The sequence below is a fragment of the Emydura macquarii genome, unplaced genomic scaffold, assembly GCF_026122565.2.
Source record: "Emydura macquarii macquarii isolate MOO-44397 ecotype Brisbane River unplaced genomic scaffold, CSIRO-AGI_Emac_v2 contig_1253, whole genome shotgun sequence".
Classification (NCBI taxonomy): Eukaryota; Metazoa; Chordata; order Testudines; family Chelidae; genus Emydura; species Emydura macquarii.
In genome coordinates, this window is record NW_027131390.1 from 56211420 (window position 1) to 56235107 (window position 23688).

Here is a 23688-nt window from a genome sequence, read left to right on the forward strand (position 1 = left end):
CTCCCCAACCACAGGAGCTAGAGAACTCTTGCCCTCATATGGTGCCCCTAGGGCAGGGAGAATGGAAAGCCAGGGCCATGTGTCAGGTCTGAAGGAGAAAGAATCATCAGGGGAAGCCCAGTTCCCCCAACCATGGCTGTTTTAGCACCTTTTAGGTTTCTCAGTAAGGCATCTGCTCCTTTTGGAAGCAGCATGGCTCATGGAAGCAGCAGACTCCTTAGGATGGTCAGTGATTTTGGCAGGTAAAAGAAGGGAAATAGGGATTTTAAATACTTTATAAATCAGATAAATCTGAATAGAATTTCACAGGACAAAGAAAAGGCACTTCTATAAGCTGAGAAGTTTCTCCTTGCTGAAAATCAAAGGCTGCTGCCAATCATAAAGGAGTTAATACTTCTCAAAAGGCAAGGTCACAAGAATGTCTGATAATGGAAGGTGTTGGGCAACCTACATATAGGAATCACTACCAGTTCCTGACATAATTAAGGAGCTATACAAAGAAAGTGTCATGTAATATTATTACTAATAAATATTACCATGTAATATTACCAATTTGGTCCTCTAATATGCACATGAAGTTTGAGCAATAAAAAAAAGTTTAGATGCATGAGATGCTAGTGCCCTTCTGACTTTAAACGAGTGAGTGAGAGGCAGATCTTGTAACTTCTGCCCCGGGGATAGCAGGGGTGGTACAAAGAATTTGGGAATAAGCAGAAAAACAAACATGCTTCAGGAATCTGGGAAAGGAAGGAAAATTCCAAAGAAGTGAGCTTGGAAGTGCATGTACACACACAAAAAAGCCTCTTAGCTTTGTGGGTGTGTATTTAAATGTATCTTACCTGCGTGGCTTTGTCCCTCATACAAGGAGCAGCTTGTCCATGATTATCACGAGGCCATTGTCCAGCAAGGTAGGGAGCAGCAAGTGTATCCAGTGAGGAAGTGCGGCGAATTATACTGGAAGGGCTTGATGATGGCGGTCGTGATTTGTCAGCTAGATTTAAAAAAAGATTTCATGAGCAAAGTTTGTGTATCAGAAACAAGTACAACTTAATAAAGCACACTTGTTATTTTCAATTTAGGAAACAGTCCAGAGCACTGAAAAATGTAATATCTTAAGAGCTACAAGTGACCACTTGGAAATTAAGTTCAGAGTTGGCTTTTGTTTTGTTTTTTTAAAGTTTTCCCCATGAGTAGATTACTCTCATGAAATGTGTTTTCAGAGTTTCCCTATAAAAGCTCAGAACCAAGTAATTACCAATAACATTAGGACGGGGTGTCATTGTTTGTTTGTTTTTTGCTGTGACTTAAGTACTACAAAAAAGTATGCCCAACTTAATATTGGATTTATTTTTAAAGCCCAGGTTCTTAATACATATGCCAACCACTGCAGAATTTATTTCCACAGCGATCAACAAAACTAAGCTTTATGCTACTAAGTAGAGAGCAGCCATCCTGGTGGACAGCTATGCATGAGGTAGCTTATGACTTGGAATTACATGAATGGTAACCTAGCACAAAAAACACATATGGAATGCAGAGACACTTCATAGATGTAAAGATAAAGAGTTAATATTTTAGCAACTAGACATTTCAATGTGCAAAATATTTAGATTCATTTTACTAATATTGAAAGAACAAGTAATTTAGACTCACAATGTGATCTTACCTTTATCAAGTTTTTAAAATGATGCATGGAATACTTGCCCTCCATACTGAGGATAAATGGGGTAGTCTCAAAAAAAAAAAAAAAACTTGTCCTTAAGAGAGACACCACTGTGCATTCTGACTTGTGGAATTCAGAGTCAAGCTGTGGAACAGGACTGAAAAGCAGTATCAGGGAAAAGGGTGTGTGTGCACACGCATGAGCATTCTAATGATTAAGTAAAGTCCTCACCCCACTCTGCATAAAGTAGTGCACCCCCCCAAACACCTCAGTTCTCTCACCTTCTCTCAAAGGACAGAGACCTGACGCTATATAGAAATCCTAGGGGGAGATAGGAGTGTGGATAGTATGACTACACAGAAGCAATTCTCAAAAAACAGTAGTTACTGGTAAGTAATCTTTTTTTTCCTTTAAGGGCCTCTATGCATTCCCACTTGTGGGAGATTAGCAAGCAGTGCTCTATCAGGTGAATGGTGGAAGAAGAATATTTAACTAAACATACAGTATAATACTGCTTTCCTGCACAATTTAAGTCCAAAGTGTAGTGGGTGATGAAAGTGTCCACTATACTCCAAGTTGCTACTTGGGAACATATTTAAGGCATACCACAGATGCTATGGTGGCTCTTGTTCTCCCTGATATCACCCCTCCCGCTTTGAATAACCTATTTGATTTTCTATATGCTTTTGTATTTTCCGGGTAAAAACCCAAGTCTTTTTAACATCTAAAGCAGGGGTGGGGAACGTCCGGCCTGCGGCGGGCCGTATTGATTTGGTCCGTCCCGCGAAATCATTTGTTCTGGACCTGGCGGCGGGGGGGGGGGAATTCAGCGGTGGCGCGGTTTCATGGCGGCGGCGGGGTTCCGTGGAGGGCGGGGAGCAGTGCCCGCCCCCAAAACCCTGCCGCCGTTTGTCCCTTTTCGGCGGCGGGCACTGCCCCCCGCGGAACCACGCCGCCGCCGAATTCTCCCCCGCCGCCAGGGCCAGCATCAGGCCCTTGACATAAAAAAGGTTCCCCACCCCTGATCTAAAGGCATTGATCTCAGACTGAGGCTCTCGAGCCACAAGTGGCTCTTTAATGCATTACCCATGACTCTTTGCAGCACATATTAAAACATTGTGTGATTGAATATACAGTACTATAGTAAATGAAACAATGAATTTACACTACTGTGGCTCTTTCGGGTAATGGAGATCACTAATTTGGCTCCTGAACCATTGAGGAGTATCACTGATCTAAGGCATGGACAGGCATTTCTCTGGGTGGGAATAGGGTCTGTGGAAAAATAAAAAGGAGAAAAATACACTGAGACAGGTGGGAATCTGAGACCACCTCAGACTATGAAACCAGGATGGGGCCTCATGGTAACTTTGTCTTTGTGGACCACGCTATAAAAGCGGCGTGGCCACCAAAGCACTAAGCTCACTCAACCTCCTAGAAAATGGAATTGCTATCCAGAAGGCAATTTTGATAAATAAAATGCTTGAGAGAGAAACTTTAGCAAGAGGCTCTTAAGGAAGCCCTTCCACCCCTATCCATTTTTGTTAAGACAAGATTTAGGTCACAGAACCTGATACTCGAGGAGAGTGAGTGTTTGTCACGTGAAAACAGATGTCCTTTAAGATCAGAGCTGCATACCAATCTCCCTTGGATAACGAAGGGATAATGGTCTGGATAGTGGTCATCCTGAACTTTAATAGTATGTACCTGTTGAGGTTTCTAAGGTCCAGGATGGCCCTCAGACTGTTCCTCTTATCCAGATTCAAGGAACAGTAGAAATAAAATAATTTCCTTCTGTATTCCTGTTGAATCTCCTCTATGACTCACTTCCTGAGGAGAAAATCCACTTCCTCTAATAGGACACTCTTGAAATGGGTCATAAGAATGGCCATGCTGGATCAGACCAATGGTCTATCGAGCCCAGTATCCAGTCTTCCAACAGTGGTCAATGCCAGGTCCCTCAGGGGGAATGAACAGAACAGGTAATCAAGTGATCCATCCCCTGTTGCGCATTACCAGCTTCTAGCAAACAGAGGCTAGGGACACTACAGAAAATCATTTTGCACCCCTGCCCCTCCTGACTAATAACCATTGACGGAACTATCCTCCATGAACTTAGCCAGTTGTTTGTTTTTAAACCCTGTTACAGTCTTGGCCTTCACAACATCCTCTGACAGAGTTCACAAACTGACTGTGCATTGGGTGAAGAAAAACTTCCTTTTGTTGGTTTTAAACCTGCTGCCTATTAATTTCATTTGGTGACTCCTAGTTCTTGTGTTTGAGGAGTAAATACCACTTCCTTATTTACTTTCTCCACACCAGTCATGATTTTATAGACCTCCATCATATCCCCCCTTAGTAGTCGCCTCTTTTCCAAGCTGAAAAGTCCCAGTCTTATTAATCTCTCCTCACATAGAAGCTGTACCACACCCCTAATCATTTTTGTTACCCTTTTCTGTACCTTTTCCAATTCCAATATATCTTTTTTGAGATGGAGTGACTAGATTTGCATTCAGTAGTCAAGATGTGGGCATATCATAGATTTATATAGAGGCAATATGATATTTTCTGTCTTATTACCTATCCCTTTCCTAATGGTGTCCTAACATTCTGTAGCTTTTTTGACTGCAGTTGCACACTGAATGGATGTTTTCAGAGAACTATCCACAATGACTCCAAGATCTTTCTTGAATGGAACGGCTAATTTACGTGTATAGTTGGGACTACATTTTCCAATGTGCATTACTTGGTATTTACCAACACTGAATTTCATCTGCCATTTTGTTGTCCAGTTTGTGAGATCCCTTTGTAACTCTTTGCGGTCTGCTTTGACCTTAATCTCTTGAGTACCCCTTTTCCAGATCATTTATGAATATATTGAACAGTAGTGGTCCCAGTAAGACCACAGGGGACACCACTGTTTACCTCTCCCCATTCTGAAAACTGACCATTTATTCCTATCCTGTGTTTCCTATCTTTGGTTCCAGTTACTAATCTATGAGAACCTTCCCTTTTATCCCTTGAACGCTTACTTTGCTTAAGAACCTTTGGTGAGGGACCTTTCTGAAAATCTAAGTACACACTATATCCACTTGATCACCTGTCCTCATGCTTGTTGACCCCCTCAAAGAATTCAAATAGATTAGTGAGGCATGATTTCCCTTCAAAAACAAACAAAAAAAAAAAACCATGTTGACTCTTCCGCAACAAATCATTCATCTGTCTTATAATTCTGTTCTTTACTATAGTTTCAACCAATTTGCCTGGTACTGAAGTTAGGCTTACTGGCCTGTAATTGCTGGAATCGCCTCGGGAGCATTTATTGAAAAAAAAGTGTCACATTGGCACAGAATCTGATTTAAATGATAGGTTACCTACCATAGTTAGTAGTTCTGCATTTTCACATTTGAGTTCCTTCAGAACACTTGGATGGATATCCTCTGGTCCTTGTGACTTACTATTGTTTAATTTATCAGTTTGCCAGACTGTGTGTTCTTTTCTATTCTCCTCCATAGGATTTAACTTCCACTTTTTCAAGGATCCCTTTTTGCCTCTTACTGCTTCTTTCACTTTGTTGTTTAGCCACAGTTGCACTTTTTTGATCCTCTTATTTTTTATTTGGGTTATACTTTAAAAAGCTTCCATGCAGCTTTCAGGGATTTCACTTTTGGCACTGTACCTTTTAATTTCTGTTTAACTAACTTCATTTTTATGTAATTCCTCTTTCTGAAATTAAATGCTACCGTGGTGGGCTGCTTTGTGTTCCACCCCACAGGGATGTGGAATTTTATTATGATATGGTCACTATTACCAAGTGGTTTAGCTATATTCACCTCTTGGACCAGATCTTGTGCTCCACTTTGGACTAAAATCACAAATTACATCTCCTCTCAGGGGGTTCCAGGACTAGATGTCCCAAGAAGCAGTCATTTAAGGGGTCAAGAAAAACTTTATCTTTGTATCCCATTCTGAAGCGATTTACCCAGTCAATATGGGGATAGTTGAATCCCCCATTATTATTGAGTTTTTAATTTTTTTTATAGCCTCTCGAATCTCCCTGAGCATTTCACAGTCACTATCACCATCCTGGTCAGAAGTATATCCCTACTGCTATATTCTTATTATTCAAGCATGAAATTACTACCTATATAGATTCTATGGTAGAGTTTGAGTCATTTAAAATTTTTACTTCATTTGACTCTGCTTTCTTTCACATATAGTGCCACTCCCCTGCCAGTACAACCTATTCTGTCCTTCTCATATATTTTGTACCCTGGTATTACTGTGTACAATTGATTAGCCTCATTCCACCAAGCTTCTGTGATATCTATCCTATCAATATCCTCATTAAATACAAAACACTCACAGAAAAAACAAGTTCACCCATCTTAGTATTTATACTTCAGCATTTGTATATATGCACTTTAAAAAACTGTCACTTTTTAAGTTGTCTGCCATTGTGTGATGTAATGGAACTCTTTCATTTGATTGTTTCTCATCAGATCCTACCTGTACTTTATCCTCTTCCATCCTCTCCTCCTTACCAGGATATAGAGAATCTCCATTAATAGATTCTCCTCTAAACAATGTCTCTGTCTGAACCACATACTCCTCCACCTGTCTGCTTTCCCCCAGCGCTTAGTTTTTAAAAAGGTCATAGAGCAGTTTTTGTTTTATGTGCCAATAATCCGGTTCCATTTTGGGACTATGTTATGTTCAGCCTGTAAACCAAATCAAACAATGCTTGGAGGCATCTCATGCATAGTCTAGCATAAGCAATAACCAATGTGCCAGCAGCCATGTGACCCTGGAACTGGAGGAAATGCTTGGCTGAAATTTGGGGGTTGGACTATACCATCTATCAACAAGAAGAGAGAGAAATGTGCTGTGGGAGGAATGCCTTCGCCTGGATGGAGTCGAGGTCAGCTCCTATGAATTCTAGCCTCTGTTAAAGTGTTAAAAGTACCCTTGTGTTTGCTGATCTCTAGGCCCAGATTCTGAAACAGGTCCAGTGAGATCTTAGTGACGCATTGGACCTCTGAAGGACCATGCCCTGAGAAGGTAGTTGTTCAGGTAAGGATAAGGCATCATGATGCCTTGAGAACACCACTATTGAGAGGATCTTGGAGAATACTTTAGAATCCAACAGCAGGTCAAAAGGGAGTACTCGGTATTGTTAGTGGTCTTGTTCTTGCGTGAACCTGAGGCAACGTCTATGACTTGGTATGACTGAGATGTGAAAATATGCATCTTGAAGTTTGAGGGCTGAGAACCAGTCTCCTCCTTCTAACACGGGAATAACAGTTGATAACATGACCATCTTGAATTTCTGAGCCTTGACAAAAAAAATTGTTGAGTGCACTGAGATCCAGTACGGGTCTCCAATCCCCTTTTTTCTTTGTTACCAGGGAAGTAACTTAAGTAGAAGCCTCTGCCCTTTAGATGTGTGGCCACTGGCTCCTACACTGAGGAGGTGGTTTATCTCCTGATGTAACAGGCTCTCGTGAGAAGGGTCCCTAAAGAGAGAGAGACTGGGAAAGATGTTTGGGAGGAGGCAGGAAGGAGAAATGGATAGAATATCCATGTTGGATGATTGCCAGCACCCATTTGTCAGAGCTCATCCCTTCCCAGGTGCTGCAGAACAGGACAAGATTGTCTCCAAAAGGATGGGTGGGGTGCTCCAGCATGAAGTGAGGAAGGTGTTCTATGAGCACCTTGACCAACCCATCAAAACTGCTTCTTTGGAGGTGGAGGGCTGAGATGAAGTTTGCCGAGATCCAGATGCCTTCCATCTGGGGAACCTCGGTTTCTTCCTCTGGGGTTCATATGATCTCTATGCCTACTGAGATGGATATTGGGAGGAGTACTGGGGTGAGTGTTGTGAGCAAGGTTTCAATGGTGGCTGAGGGCTGCATTTTTTAAATTTATTTCTTTTTTAAATATAGGTATCTAGATCCTGAGGGATTAAAGAATCACCCTCAAATCTTTAATGTGTGGAGACAGGCATCAGTCTTTTCAGCAATAATTTCATACCCTCAAAGGGGAGGTCCTCCACTATCATTTGCACCTTCTTGGAGAAGCCAGAGGGATGAAGCCATAAGGCCAGTCTCATCACAATGACAATCAAAATAGAACGTGCCGCTGTGTCAGCTACATCAAATACAGACTGGAGAGAAGTTTTTGCCACCAGTTGGCCTTTGTTCATAAAGGCTTTAAATTGATCCTTGTGAGAATCTGGGAGCTGTTCAATAAAAGAAGTTTCACATAGTTCTGATAGTCATAGTTAGCCCACAAGTCTTGATAGTTCGCCACTCTGTTTTGGAGGGTGGCCGATGAGTAGGCCTTCCTGCCATACAGGATCAGGTGCTTCCAGTCCAAGCCATATAGGGTGGACTTAGAATGATGTTGGCGGCCTTCAGAGTTAACTTTGTCCACAATGATTGAATTGGGAGGAATGTGTGAGAACAAGAATTCCGTACCCTTTGCTGGGCATATATTTCTTGTCCAGCCTCTTACAAGCCTGTTGCCTTTGGGCTGTCACTTTCAGGACAAGCTTCTTGGTGCCGACAGCCTCCGCCTGTACTGACGTCCTCCTCTCCAACAGATTTCTGGTGCATGCCATATCTTTCAGTGTCTGATTCACCGGACTCTCCTCTGCACAGTACTGGGGCTCCGGTACAGAGTTCACTTAGAGGCCTTGGCACACCGGTGACCTCCTACTACACACCAACCTTTTTGTTGTCAGAATCAGAATGTGAGCAAGAGGACCTAGTTTCCCAACACTCTCTTCATCCACACCAGGCATACCATCCCTCTGACCCACAGCCTTCCTGGTTTGGGCGACCATGGTACCAACCACCAGGCCTTTTCGTACCACAGTGGCTGTATTGGGACCTTTGGCAGAGATGCGAACCAGATAGCAGTGTCCATTGGTGCCTGGCGTATTGTCAGCAGTACCAGTATTGATGACCGTGCTAAAGAAGGCTTCCCCAGGGTGGATCTTCTATGTTTCTCATGATCCCACAGTACCAATGCTTCTTTGCCTGTGCCCACTGGGTCTTTAGGCACTCCAACTTGCCCTGTCAGTTCAATACCACATGTGCCCTGCATACCAGATTTAGATGGCTTCTGTGCTCTCAGTACCAATAATACTGACTGAGCCAGGAATTATTTTTGGCTCAATCAGAGCTCAATATGGCAACTCACTGGCCTTTTCTTAGAGGCTTTATGTGAATGGCTCATAGGCATTTCTCTGAGCTCACCCACCTTTGAAGTGAAGGGATGCGGTGAGGCTCCTGACGGGATTCCGAAGGTTGAAGGGCAGACTCCACAAGTAGGCATTTGAGCCTCAGGTCTGTCTTTCCTGTATCTGGGCTTCAGTTGCTGATACAAGCCATGCTTCTGTGGAATGTGCTTCTCTCCCAGGCAGCAAATGAGGCGCAACTGTCCATCAGTCACTCGGATCAATTCCTTGCAACTGAGGCACTTTTTAAGTTGGGCATACCCTTGTCCAGGCATGGTTCTCCCCTCCTCTCTCCTCACACACGGGGTTGATGGAAGACAAAGTCCTTTACTCCCGCCTCCCAACCCCCCTTTAAAAAAAAAAAAAAAAAAAAAAGCAATGGCCAAAATAAAAAGCAAATGAAACAAAGAAATGAAAAGGGGGCTTCAAAAAAAAGCTAAAATTAGCAATTCTAAGAGTTAATCCACAAATGTCCATCTCTAACCAAGAACGGTTGAGAAGAAACTGAGGAGGAATTGCCCATGCAGACTGGCTAGCTTCATGGCAAGCAGGGAGCAGCCCATGTGTTGGCGGGACAGGACTGCTACCAAAGTTCTCCAATCAGCAGCACAGGGATTCAGATGCCTAGAGTGGAGCACCCACAGAGACATTACTTGGAGAAGGGGGATGTTTATATTGAAGATAGCTAGTTTAGAATAGTGTAGGGTATTTACAATAAGGACTTGAGCTAGGCTGAGGGACACTCTAGTCCACAGGACACAAAGGTGAAAGTTCTCATTGGTGACAGAGTAACTTAGGCAGTTAGGGATGCACTCCCTTATGCAAAATAGAGCCATCACTCTTACGCAAGAACCCTTAAAGCACCGCCTCCCCTCAACCAATGGCCACAACTTTTCAAAATACTTCTGCACTTTAATATCAGGAGTGCCACGACAAGTGTAAATGCACAGAGGCCATTGAAAAACAAGCTACTTTAGAGTTGTCCTTGATACAGGATTTTTGTACATTTTTCGAGAGCATATATAAAAAACCTTGTCCATTTCAGATAAAAAGGATCCAGGAAAAGGAAAACCAAAACAAGATTTCAATAGCTTTCTAGAAGGCTAAAACAAAAGGCAACACTATACATATATGAAACGATCAGTGTCCACTTAACTAAATTTTATATATTCTAAAAAGCAACTATGTAGTCCTATAGATGACTGAACAATAATTTAAGTAGTCTTTTGCTTTGTATGTTTCCATCTACGCAAATATCCTGTATTGTTTAAAGTGTATAACTTATTTTAAATACAATGCAAATAGATTTTAGTGTGATTGGATTACTAACTTTTTCTCAACTTTTACTGGCATACAAAAGCCATATTAGTGTTACAATTATATAGGTAATCCTGAAGGATTTCAAAAAACACATTACAAACTATGTATGCTAAGGACTTCCTTTGTCTTCTAATGAAATGCAGCCACCTCTGGAATGGAGTGCAGTAGCTGCCTGGCTACAAACAGCAACATTCTGTTTAGAACAGGAACTGTTAAACATCATAGTCAGTAGGCAGTAATTACATTAACTGAAAATTGGACAAGACTTCTGCAGAATTGAAGTGGCAGGACTTTATGAAAAAGGAAACTGTGACATGACTAAAGACAGACCACGCTGGGAATCAGGACTGTCGGGTTCTAGACCCAGTTAGCCATGAGCTTGCTGTCTTGCCTTAACCAAAGTCACTTTATCTCATATTACCCATCTGTAAAATTAAATACAACAGTTATTGATCTCCCAAAGCTATTGAAAAGCTTAATGTTGCTAAAATGTTTTGAGATTCTCAGATGAAAAATGCTATACACCTGAAAGTTTTATTCATACTGAGAGAAGTACATTATAATCTTTAAGTGTTGTAGGTGGCCTGCATTTATGTTTAACATCTCAAAAACATGGCTCTTCAAAATTGAAAACCCCGTAACACCCTTGTGACTTGATACATATTAAAAGCTATAGTTCAAAAGTATGCTCAGAACACACCAAAACAGTCTATAGAAGTTACTCGGGGAGATTTACATCAGTAAAACTTGTTGGAAACCTCAAAAGGAATAATCTGAGTGCAGGACAACGTGTCACTAATTTAGCATCTTGATTCTATGAATGAAGTAGAGAATCAAAATCTAGCAGCATAGATTTGAGTGTAAATTTTGAGTATTTTCACAAGCATTCCCCTACCTCTCAGTTTTTTGGTTTTTTAATTATAAACAAAAAAATAAGTCTGACAACTTATTTCTCTCACCTACTTTTATCTTAAGAACACGTTACATAAATTGAAAGGATTCAGTAGCTACCCAATTTAGTCTCACAGCAAGATATGGTACAGGAGAAATCTGAAAAGGGACATATGATAGTATGTCTAATTTTAGAAAGAAAAAGTTGATTTACATTTCAAAAAGAATTTTTAAAAAGTAACCTTTTCCCCTTCTAGACTACAGCCCTGCCATGATATGCAGTTTGTGCGAAATTTACCAAGATCTTTTCTTTTCAAACTGGTTATTTTTAGTAAACATTTGTGTAGAGAGAACTTCCAACACCATTCTAGAGACTAAAGAAAGACAACCCCAACAAGCCAAAAGATTTAAATTAGACTAACGTAGAACATGAAAGTAACAAAGTAGGAGTATGGGTTAAATCAAAAATAACTGTAGGTGTACAGTGATTCATACAAATTCTGTACTTTAAGAAGTGTTTTGCTTAATGTGACAGTGGGAATGAAGCAATAGGTACCACATGAATTGAAGTTGTCAGAAAGCAAGGCAAGAGAAAGGGGTTTTGAGAAAGGGTCTGAATGAAGAGGAAGGAAAAATGAGGAAGTCTTCAAGACAGAAAGAAGGAGGTTGTTCCAAGATAGGCTGCAGCATGTAAGAAAACACAAGATTAAAGTAGAAAGGTCACCCTACAACATGGAGTTGAGTCTGTGTAACAAAGGCCATAAAATTTTGTCCAATAATTCCTGCATTAAGCCTATCTGCAAGAGAACACAAAGGGCAACGTGAATGACTAGAACACAGGGGACAAAGTAAGGTGCAAACAGGAGAAGAGACAAGATGGAGGCAGAACAGAGCTATACAGAGGAGTCCTGCTCTAGAGATTCTTCCTGAATGTATGGAAAAAGGTAGCAATATTCTTCATACAAATTTATAAAATAACTGTAGTTATTGATGAATATTGACTTAAGATGCTGAGAAGATGAACCCTAAAATCTGCACTTTGAGGGTGTGTATTCATTGCAATCAGGACAACACATGTAGGTCTACTCAAGCTAGGTTTTAATTGGGCTAGCTTGCTAAAATTAACAGCATCGCTGCAGCAGCTTAAGCAGCAGCACACGCTAGCCACCCAAACACATACCTAGAGTAGCAGGCAGAACTGTTCTTGAATATGGCTACAGTAGTTTTTTAGCAAGCTAGATAAATCAAATATAGTTCAGGTGTGCCTACACATGCTGCAACTGAGCCTCCTAACTGCTGTGTAGACATACCCTTAAACGCAACACAGTATCAAGTCAGTCTTGTAAAAATGCTGATGGAAAAGATTAGTAAGAAATTCCTTATTTTCAAGTATCTAACAGTACTGTAGCTGACTATCTCTAACAAAGAAATACATACAATAAGGAGAGTGGGATTTGTCATTTTTGTACTTTGTTAATTAGCCACTGTCCTGGCTAACTGCATAGACACTAAAAATGTGCAAAAAAATTTCAATGTAAACTTGGATACTGACATTTCAATTTGAAATTCTTCTTAACAGAAAAAAGAAGGAGAAGCCTTCAAAGTACAGCTATCCTTCCTATACTTAAAAAAAAAAAAAAAAAAAAAAAAAAAAGACAAGTTTGGAATTTCTCTTTTAAAATATAGCATTGGAACAAACATATTAGTTTAATTATATTTGTTATTAATCCTAAATGTATTTCTATGAAAGAGTCTGACAAGAAAAAATGAGTGGTTTATTAATAGCAGTAATATCTCAATTTAGCTTCTGAACACTTCAAATGAAAAAACTGACCATCATCATTTCTGAAATCCACAGCTGGCTGTTTCAGTTCCACAAGCACAATTTAAAAATTCTTACAAAACTATATAGTCAAACATGATTTTTCTTTGTCTACTGTACTATACGTACTACCCCATCCTACAGAGACATGCTCCCACTCTCTTTCTTCAAATCCCTCTGCAAAATCAACTTGTGAGGCCTACAAACATTAATCCCTTTTAAAGAGGCCATAACCATCCCAATTTATAAAACAAAAACACAACTAACTTTGAACTATCATTTGATCTCTCAAGGTATTCTTGTCTGATCTCTAGTTTTCAAAATATAGTCTCTTTAGTGCAAGAGACCAAGTTTTCCAGTCTCTTGTGTAGGACTTTCCAAGTAAACAATAATCATAGAAATCCAGGGCTGGAAGGGACTTCAAGAGGTCCTCTAGCCCATCCCTCCATGCAGAGGCAGGATTAAGTATACCTAGACCATCCATGAGAGACCTTTGACTAACCTTGGTCTTAAAAACCCCCAATGACAGGGATTCCACAACCTCTGTAAGTAACCTGTAATGTTTTCAAATGAATTCTTACTCAAAATTATACTTTTATACCATTCTGTTTCACATACATGCACATGTACTTAGTATTAAATGCAAAAAATGTGTGTTAATGCAAAATTAATGTTGCAAGAATAAGCACTCAAGAAATTCCAAAAAGCAAAGCAACTTCAACTTGGCCTCTTACAAAAAAAATTATATATTTTAAGTGTACCATGTTAAAGAGTTACATTTAATAAATGAAAAAATAGAAATTCAATGGATGCCCAACATGGCCAAGTTAATACCATCCTTATTGTACAGCAGCAATATAAAAGAATCTTCAGAATAATAAAACAGTTTTGCTTTTATTCTTATAAATTTTAGAGTTTTAAACCTGACAAATCTATATTTTGAAATGCTGAGGATTAGAACCATTGGTATAGCAGACTTTTTGGGCTAGGGGAAGAAATTTATTATAAATTGTTTACAAACTGGATTACTGAATAAAAGACTTTCAATACTTGAGGGAAATAAAATCTATACAACTTAAGCAACATGCAGTCATGGGCCTAGTCCACTAGTCAGTTTGACATACATAAATTGCTACAGAACAGACCTATGCTATTCTGAAGCTCTTAAACATTTTTTTCTTGTTTACTCAACAAAGTTAATTGTTTGAAAATCAGAAATATCTAGGACAGCTCGTGTTCTCAAAGTTTTCTGTAGCATGGACCACATTTTAGTAGAAACACTGTCTCATGGACTACGTCTCCTGCCAAATTGCAATCAGATAATATTGTGTGGTTAGTACAAAAATTGTTTATATGGAAAATATCAGGAATGTGTTTGCACTAAAAACAGCTAAAAATGCTATAATTTAGCAATTGGAAATGAAAACTAGCTTTATGTGACTAACCTGCTCTCCATGGACCGACTAGGGTCCACAGATCAGTTCAGGACCTCCAACTCGACCACTAGTTTAGTCTTAGGTTTAGTATACTCTTACCGGGAAATTCAGCGGCAGACGACGGAATTTACACGTTACTCTGTGTAGCTTGCATAACCCCCGTCTACTTCCTAACTTCCCTGTAGCGCATGGTGTCCTCTTTGCTATGCTGACAGGAAATGTGTTCCTGTCGACGAAGAGCTACGTCTTTTGAGGAGGTGGTTTAATTTAATCAATTTCCGGATTGATTGAGTGGCAATGACTCGCTCAATCAATCCAGATCGATCTAATGGCGGTGAATTTGCCGCAGTCAGTCTGTACATACCCTTAATGACATGCAATAAAGCCTAGAGAAGGTCTGTCCTGAATGTGTCCTAAAGACAAATTGCCTTAAAAAAAACAAGATGTAAGGGTCTGAAGAGTTTTTTAATCAAACAAATTCACTAAATAATTACTATGCACCACACTACAGTGTTTTGCTGTTTCTGTACTCTAGTAGAGAAGCTGAATCAAACAGATTCTTTCCAGTACTCTCCACAGTCTGTAGCTTTTCCCATACTACAGAGAATTGGCATGTTAACTCAACAAGTGGTCAGACTAGCACATGGTCACACACAAATCACTCCCAATTGCATACATTTACGCCAACCACCATTTAGACAAGACTTAAACCTTGTTGGGCACATCCACAACATCAGTCTCCATGGTGTCACTGTGCGCCATTTTAGGGCCAGATTGGACTAAAATAAAATAAAATAAATAAAACCAAAATTAAATTGCTGGCATATTTGGCCCCAATACTCCTATTACCATCCCCCACTGCACATCACTGCTGAGGGGGCTAGTCTGAATCACTTTCTGCATTCCAGCCTATATTAGGTGATTCTCCAAGTGTAATAGTTGTTCACTCAACCTGGCTACTCAGTACTATCAAACTGGTCAGTTAGATTTAACATTTTGGCACAAGGTTAAAAAAAACCTCATCTTTGGTCAAAAAGTGTACTAGAATATACATACATGTAAAACTCTTTAGAAAGGTTATACTTGTTCCTGAAGTGATATCAGAAATGTCATTTTTATCTGAGAAATGGCTATCAGATTCATATCTACATAAAGATCTAAATATTTGTTAAATTTTTCTTGCTCTTCAAGAAGGTCCTTTCTTGCTGTAGAGGAGAAAGCCAAAGAGAGCTATTAAAAAATAAATAAAAATCAGGAATCCAAGATTGGTCAGTTACCTCACTAGTAAAAGCAGTAACTGCTTCAAAATAAAGTACTGGAAACAATCACTGCCACCCTTTTCCACCCCCCAACAGTATAACAGACTAAATTAAAAGAATTGTTATTTAAATCCAAGCTAAGCAGTAGTCTAATTTTATTAGAGATGCATATCAGATCCTAAAAATGTTTGTGTGAATATTTCTCTAGACCTCCTATTCCCCCAAACATACCATAATGTTGAATTTTATTAAATTGTTATTTAGGTGGGGTGGAATGGAGTTGACACTGAAATACATTTTTAATAATCACTCAGAAATCTATTCTTAAGAGGAGAGAAGACACTCCATCATCAGCAAATTATTAAATCCTGCTTTAATACAATTAGCCACGTTTACCATTTAACCCCTCTGGTTGTTTCAAAATGCAAATAATCTCCATTTCTTTAAGCTATTTGTGGTGTTCTCATGGTGTTATTTTCCTCTACTGTTCTCATGCTACATTACTTGTGCCAAGTGCTCATCTGCTAGTTTCCCTTGATGTGACCTACATAACAAGAGATCTGCTTCCATCAAGACAACAATTACAACAGCTGTGCTGATGAAAAACAATAGAGCTGTTTCAACAAACAAGAGTCTTAAAATATTAGGTCTGTTTTAATTAGCCTAATTATCAACCCTTCCACCCCCCACAACTCAGCATCTATATTCCAAGAAAAGGGTTCCTGCATCTAGCTTTCAATTAAGAGAAGCAAAGAATTTTATCAACAGAGCACACAGGATGTCGTGTAAGTCTATACGAAAATGCAAGTACTCTTTCATTACTTGTACATACATATTTTGAGGCAGGTAAGGAGCCTAACAATTGTAACTTAACAGAACAAAGATAATGTGACAAAACTACTTCAGACAGTAAAATCATTTTTAAATTAAAATACTTTGAGTTCTATAAATTAGACCCATTACCACAAACAAAAGATTTCGTTAAATACTCACATAAAAGAATCAACATTATATTTTGTCTAGAATGACAATGACTACCATAATCAGCCTAATTCAAGCGGTCTCCTAGGAAAGAACGGAGAAAACAAGAGGGAAGGTTTCCTTCCTATAGGAAAGTTGAAGCAAAACTGAAACTTTAAATACACAATATTGGTAGGGGAAATAGAGGGAACATTTAAACAAAAATATATATTATTGTAAACATGAAAGTAGTTTGAAGATTGATCTTGAATTGTTTTCAGTATATATTTAAATATAATTCAAATCAGAGTAGTTTCAAAGAAAAATAAGAGTATAAAAGGGAGATCTTAGATTCTGATTCTCTCGAATGTAATAGACCCCATGAGGAAAAAAAAAAATATAAATATAAATATAAATATATAGGATTCTTTATTTTGCATGTAAATATCTTTAACCAATTGTGTAGTGTAGAAGAAACATTTAGGTGAGGATCATTTGGTTTTTTTTCTCCTAATAGTCCAAAATTCTGTCCTCTGGTAGAAGTATGCCTAAAATTTACACTCTGGGGAACTCAAGTTTTACAAATACAGAGGAAATCAGATTTTTTTGTTTGAATACCAATTTTAAAAAGATTTTAAGCATTACCTTGAACTCTGTAGCATGGAACCTGATAATGAAATTATAAACGAAAATGAAATTAGCTTCACTAAATTTCCTGAGAGATTGGGGTGGAGTGGGTTGGGATTGGATTCTGGCCCAAGCTAGTCTGTCAAGCAAGAAGGGCTCAAAATATATTTTAATCAAGATTCCAGCCCAGTTCTCTTTCAAGGTTGGTGAGGAACAGGATGCACTTCAAAAGTCGAAAGCCACTGAAAGATAAATAGAAGTGAACTGAGTACCTGTTCTGTTTTACACCAAGTTTAGTTCCCAATTACATCTATCTTATATGAACATATCCAGTGACTGTGACTATTCATCAAGACTATTTTTCTGCTTCATCTTATGCTTTATTAACTTTAATATGAATATCAGTGTTTATTATAAGGCTGAATGTAAGTGCCCTAGTAGGGGAGATAAAGAAACATCTGATTCCAAATTTATCTCATGGGAGTGAACTATCGATGGAAAGGATTTATTTAAACAGTATCAGCAATATTAAATACCTTTGCTTCTCTATTTGTGTTCGAGTTAATGAAATATTTGACAACATCCCTAACTGAACCTATCAATACAATCCTTTGTTTTGTGGATTATACAAGGTAAGTGTTAGCACAGCACCAAAGTACACCAAAGAAATCATATGGGGGGCAGTGCAACCCCCTCCCCCACCCATTGTGCTGTAGCAACTTGAGGGCACTAACTGCATGTTTTAAAATTGGCAACAGTAGCGGGGTCCTCAAAACTCAGGAGCTTGACATTCCACATATTGGAGACTTGCAGGGTGGAGGAGAGAGGTCTTGGAAAGGTGTACAGGAGCTGAGTGAGGTAATTGTACCATCTATAAGCCAGTGGACAACAAGCTAAGACCAAGCCAGTGTGCAGAGCTCTGTGAACAGGTGATTTCTGTCCACGCTATTATCTTCTACTTCCTCCATCTCACTCTGCTCCTATTCTCCCTTTCCCCACCTGCCTTACCTTCTTCTGCCCCATTGCCACTCCCTCGTTTTTACCCAGACGCCCCTTTATTTTTGTCATGTGGGGTCTTACCAATGAGCATGATAGAAGGTTTGTCTCATCTGCTCTAATGCATCACAGCCTATTCCCCACACTGAATTCCATGGAGGGGAGAGGGTGTCGACGCATCAGATGAGAATTCCAGGGTTTTTTTTTTTTTTTTTTTTTTTAAACCACCTTGCCAGATCACTGCTAATTGCTAGACCTCCAGGGGACAGGATAGATGTGCAGGAGACCTGGGGGGGGAGGGGCATAGGGAGCGCACCATCAGTTGCAGTGACCTGCAGTAGCTTGAGGCAAATCAGTCATGTAGGGTGAAGTCTTCCTGAATATTACAGCTGTAAAGGAAGGTGGGAAAGGGTGGGAAAGAGAAGAAAGGAGGTCTCTGGAGAGGGGGATGGAAAGAGACAGTTGTGACTGATAACCTTAAAAACAACTATTTGATATTATGGCAATGAAACAGGACGACACTGAACCAAGAGCCATGATAGCCTCAGATACTGAAAAGACTATTGATGGGATGACCTGGAGATATGTTTTATACCACCTACAAATATGGATTTGGATATCTGTTTAGTTCCTGGGTGCAACATCTAACACCCACCTTAACAAGTATGGTCTGATATTGCAGCTTTAATGAGTTGTAAGATTACATAATTCAGTTGAATCATGTGGTATTTGGGAACATATACAAGCTGCAAGTAGTTTATCTTTTTGTACTTCTTATTGTTTCTTTATGAAAAAATCCACTATAAAAATTAAAGGCCACTGTAATGGTTAGAAAGTAAAGAGACACTGTTATGGATGGTTCAAATGAAGGGTCTATAATGGCATGAAGAACTAGGTTAAAATACCACAAAATAACTCAGTGCCTTTTCAAGAGCAGCACCTCTTCTACATCTTCCCAAACACACAAAGAAACCCACTGCATAGCCAGGTAAAATGAACCCACTACTTGCCTGCTACACTACAGGATGCTAAACTAAGCAGCAAGCTGACCTTTGAGTGTCTGAACTGCCAGGCCTGAGTACATCCTGAAGAAATTCAAGTATCTGTGGTACCAACACAGGTACAGGGGTGAGACCCTGGTCCTGACACCAATGGGTAACTCAGCCAGGTCCCTGAGAGCTACCCCATTTCTTTCTGAAAGCATGGATAGTACCTCTTCTGAATAACCTCTTCAGCTTAACGGGCCCCATTCAAGAGCCCAGCAGCTAGGCACAGAGACCAAATTCCTTTACTAGGGTATTAAACTCTGGATGTATTTCCCCTTCTGAATGATCTAATTTTTGCCTGCTGAGCTAATCATCCATAATGTTCATTTTCCCTTAAATGCGAAGGGAGCAGGTTGACTGCAGACACTCCTCCATCAGGATGTAAGCATACTTTAGAACGACTGTAGACCATGTTCCCCTTTGCCTTTCAATACGTGACCTGGCCAAGGCATTTGTCACAAATACTGGAGACCATACTGGATTGCTCTGAGTTCTTCATAGTTATACTGTGCTAGCTCTCTTGTTTAGACCAGAATCCCATGAACAGTCTTTGGCCTCACACAAACAACCCATTCCTCCACACTTGCATCTGTGACAACTGTCCTGACTGGTTCACCTATTGCGAAGCCTGACTTGAATCTGCTCAGATTCATCCATCAATACTGAACTACCTGAAAATCTTCCTGAGGAGATACACTTTCAGTGAGGGATTGATAAAAAGATAGGTGAAGGGAGGGATAAGAGAAAGCTCTATCTTGGCCTCTCAGGCGTGTACAGGCCCACGAAGAATATATGCACACAGAAGACCACTGATCCCACAATTGACAGAAGCATATGAATCAGAACTTCATTTGAGAAGCAAATGTTTTGATAAGATTTCTCAGCTGCTCTCCTGTCTGTGCTACAATACGAAACTTTGTGGAGGACAAAGCACATCTCCACTCCAAGATGGGGAATCCGCTGAGATGGTTGTAATGGACATTCCCTATTTTTCACAAAACTGTGGCTCTGCAGCTCCTTAACTGGATGGTGCAGTCTACAATCCTGACACTGGATGAGGCTCAGATAAAGAGGCAGACATGCCTCCCGCCCCTTCAGTTTGAAAGCAGCTATTAACACTTTCATACATACTTGTGATGCTTTTGCTAAATTTCAGGGCAAGGACCTATAATGGCAAAGTATAGGAATCATCTGTGAGACTGTCAAATTGGGAGATGGAGATAAGTATCTTTCAAATACACTGGTGTCATGAAGACTGTTTATAGCAGCTAGTGTAACCAGAGAAGTGTATGCATTAATCTTTCAAAATAGTGTAATTGTTTAAACTATAAGAATATTACCAAGCGAGCAGAAGGAAAGCGAACAAATTGGTCTGCCAAACCTGGGTTGCTCCTGCAAGTGACACACTTCTTGTAATCTTCCTGTTGAAGTTGTGAAGGTGGTGTATTGCACAAAGAGACCATAAGTCTACTTCTGCTACCATAATCCCTAACAGCGGGAGACATTGTTAAACTTACTTGCAACCGACTCCTCAGCAATCTGAAGAGGCTTATTTCAACAACTTTTTCTTGGAGAAGTGAAACAAGACTGAGGTTGGTTCAAGAGTGCTCTTAAAGAAAGAAGTTTGTGACATGGAATCCAGGAACTCTGACCATACATGATGAAACCATGAAGATATAGTACCAGTCACTGCACATAAGAACTGCTACAACCCTGTAAAAAGTAAGCTTTCACTAAAAGGTCATTAGATAGTAGTATACCCAGATGCTTTACTTTCTCTGGCTGGCTATCAAGTGACCATAATCTTCATAAACACCTGTGATGGGGTGTACAAATCCCACACTGGAGAACAAGGGATTAAGGGCAGCTCTGGTCACAGGAGGGTCCACCCAGCCATGTCTTGCTGGGCATGCTCTCATCAGAGGTGTAGTTTCAGAGGGCACAGCACAACTCAGTCATGGTAGTTAGTGCTAGGAAGCACTTGCACTGGGAGCTCTTGCAGGCATCTAGCAGGAGTCCCACATTGCCACTCTCAACTCAGAGCTGCTAGTCACCACAGACGCAACAGTGGAGTAGCTGCTCATAAGTGGGGAAGAGGGCACTGGGCAGGCCATAAGCCAGGCTTCCATTGTGCCTCTGGAGAAGCCAGGATATAGTAGAAAGTAACCCAGAAAGTAAGCTGGGTGATACCCTAGCCCAGGTCACACATCTGAACTGCTTGCCCCAGGGCCCAAGCTGGAACCCAGAGGAGCAGGAGGGCCCAGATTCCCATACTGCAAACCCCCCTACCTGAGTCACTAGAGACTACCTACAGCCCACCGGACCTGAACCACTAGGTTGTATGGCTGGTCACTGTTCTGACCAGAAGAGAACGTAGTCTAAGGAGACTGTTCCCCTTCACCCAAGAAGCAAACACCAGTCCAAAAGGCACTGTTTGCAATTGGCAGTGTTTGTCTCGGCTTGCAAACCACAAGTAGCATTAGTTGTGTGAACATGTTAGAACATGCAGTAGGCTTCTTTTAGGTTGATGGAACACACACATGCACACATCCACCTACGAACAAGCTATTTCCAAGATTAATGAGCTGCATCCTCAAGTTATCTTGCAAATAGGGCTTGAAGAAAAACTAATCCAAAAGGTGATTAAAATGCATGACTGGGACACGTGCAAAGTTTGATATTGGAAAAGGAAGGGAAAAATAGGAAGACTTTTCTGCTCAAACAGGCTGTTCAAAAATAGTTTAAAGCTGAGGTACTCAGTCTGAACGCTGAGGGAGAAGCTGAGTGGTTTTAAACTAGGAGTCCCTGTTGGAGATATTCAAAGATGTGGATGGCAGGCAAAAAAAGAGGTTATATTCTCAGACCTGGGTCCTCTCTGGGACATTTTTGACAAAAGGATATTTTATTCTCACAACAGTTTGGAAGCTGGGGTTCCCCAATAATGTACATTTTCTCCTCGCATCTAGTAACAGCAGCCAAATCAGTTATAAAGTATAATTTTAGGGGCAATGAATGAACAGGGAGAGATGAGTTACTAGAATACTAAACAGCCAGGACTTGCTCCCAAATCATTAATTTGGCCCCAAATGAGAATGCTACTTGTTGACAGTGCAGCCCATTGAGCTCTCTGCTAGGTCTGGCTACACCACTGCAATTGCTCAGAAATATTGTGAAAACCACTCCTGCTTTAAAAGCATCCATAGCCTTCCTCTGCTGTCCCAGAAAAGAACTCTTTCCCCTAACCAGACTGCTGCTAAGCAGAGAGGAGTGGAAGATGAAGGAAAAAACTGAACAGAAGGCACTGATAAAAGCTCTGGGAGAAACCGCTGTCTTCTCAAAAGTGGCCTAGGACAATGGCTAGGCCACTGGAAAAAACTATCTCCTGCTAACTCTACTAAACTTGGCCATATTTTGTTACACCTTCTTCGCCCAACTTTCAGTCCGCTCCTCTTTCTCTTTGTTTATTTCATCCACCTAATTTATGAGCTTTCTGTAACAGAGACTGTCTTCCCTGTTATTTGTTTTTACAGTGGTTAGCACAACAGAAACATGTTCCTTGGTGAGGGGTCAGTGATTGTACTATAATACAAAGTTACTATGAATAATATAATATGGTCCTGACAGCCAAAGGGAGCTAGAACTGGCGATCATAAAAATTTTTTAAAAAGGGCTCTCTTGGCACCATCTCAGAGTGTGGGAATAAAGTGAATAAACTCATCAGTATCTAGACTAATGGAGCTGGAGAAAGACATTTCTTGTCTTCAGTGCCAGCAAAACAATATGAAAAAGTACATCCTGTTGTGGTTAATTCACCATTAAGGCAACAAAAATCTTTGTTGGTGAACTGGTACTTTGTGTACACTATTCAAGAAAAAGAATTCTGGAGCAAGATCTACTGCAGTCTCACCAAAACAAACATGAGAATCAAGAAACTAACCACATGTGGCTAAACAAAAAAATTGTATTATATATAATCTACTAAACTAAACTATTAGTTGACATAATTATAGTGTGCCACTCCCACTAGAAGGAAAAAACACATTTCTGACCTCTGAACACATATTAGATGAAGCATTTAATACAGTGGTCCCAAACTGGGGGGCACAGCAGAATGTCCGGGGGGGTGCACAGCGAGGTCCATGCCAGCCCCCATGGGGAGTAGGGAGGGAGCCTCACCCAGCCCCGTTTTGCCCCCCCCCCCCCCCCAGCTCCACCTTCAGCCCAAGCTCCTCTGCTGAGCCAACTGTGCAATAATGGAGGGGGGGGACCGTAGACAGATTCTATTACCGGTAAGGGGAGGACAAGGGCATGACAGGAAAAGTTTGGGTACTACTAATTTAATCAAAGCTGGTGATCAGTATGTGAAGGGTTTTTCCAAAGAGCGTTGCCAATACTTAGCCTGCAATCAAACTGGAGCACAGATAA

At 40.4% G+C, this 23688-nt stretch overlaps 1 protein-coding gene across 3 annotated transcripts in view; it reads right to left on the reverse strand.

The window, feature by feature from the left end:
- FAM117B (family with sequence similarity 117 member B) overlaps window positions 1–23688 on the reverse strand; it is a 97636-nt gene that overhangs the window by 69689 nt on the left and 4259 nt on the right. For all 3 annotated transcript variants that reach the window (XM_067548884.1, XM_067548886.1, XM_067548885.1), the window contains exon 2: window positions 840–991. In XM_067548884.1, coding sequence (XP_067404985.1) covers window positions 840–991 — 152 coding nt within the window. The remainder of the gene's footprint in view (window positions 1–839; window positions 992–23688) is intronic.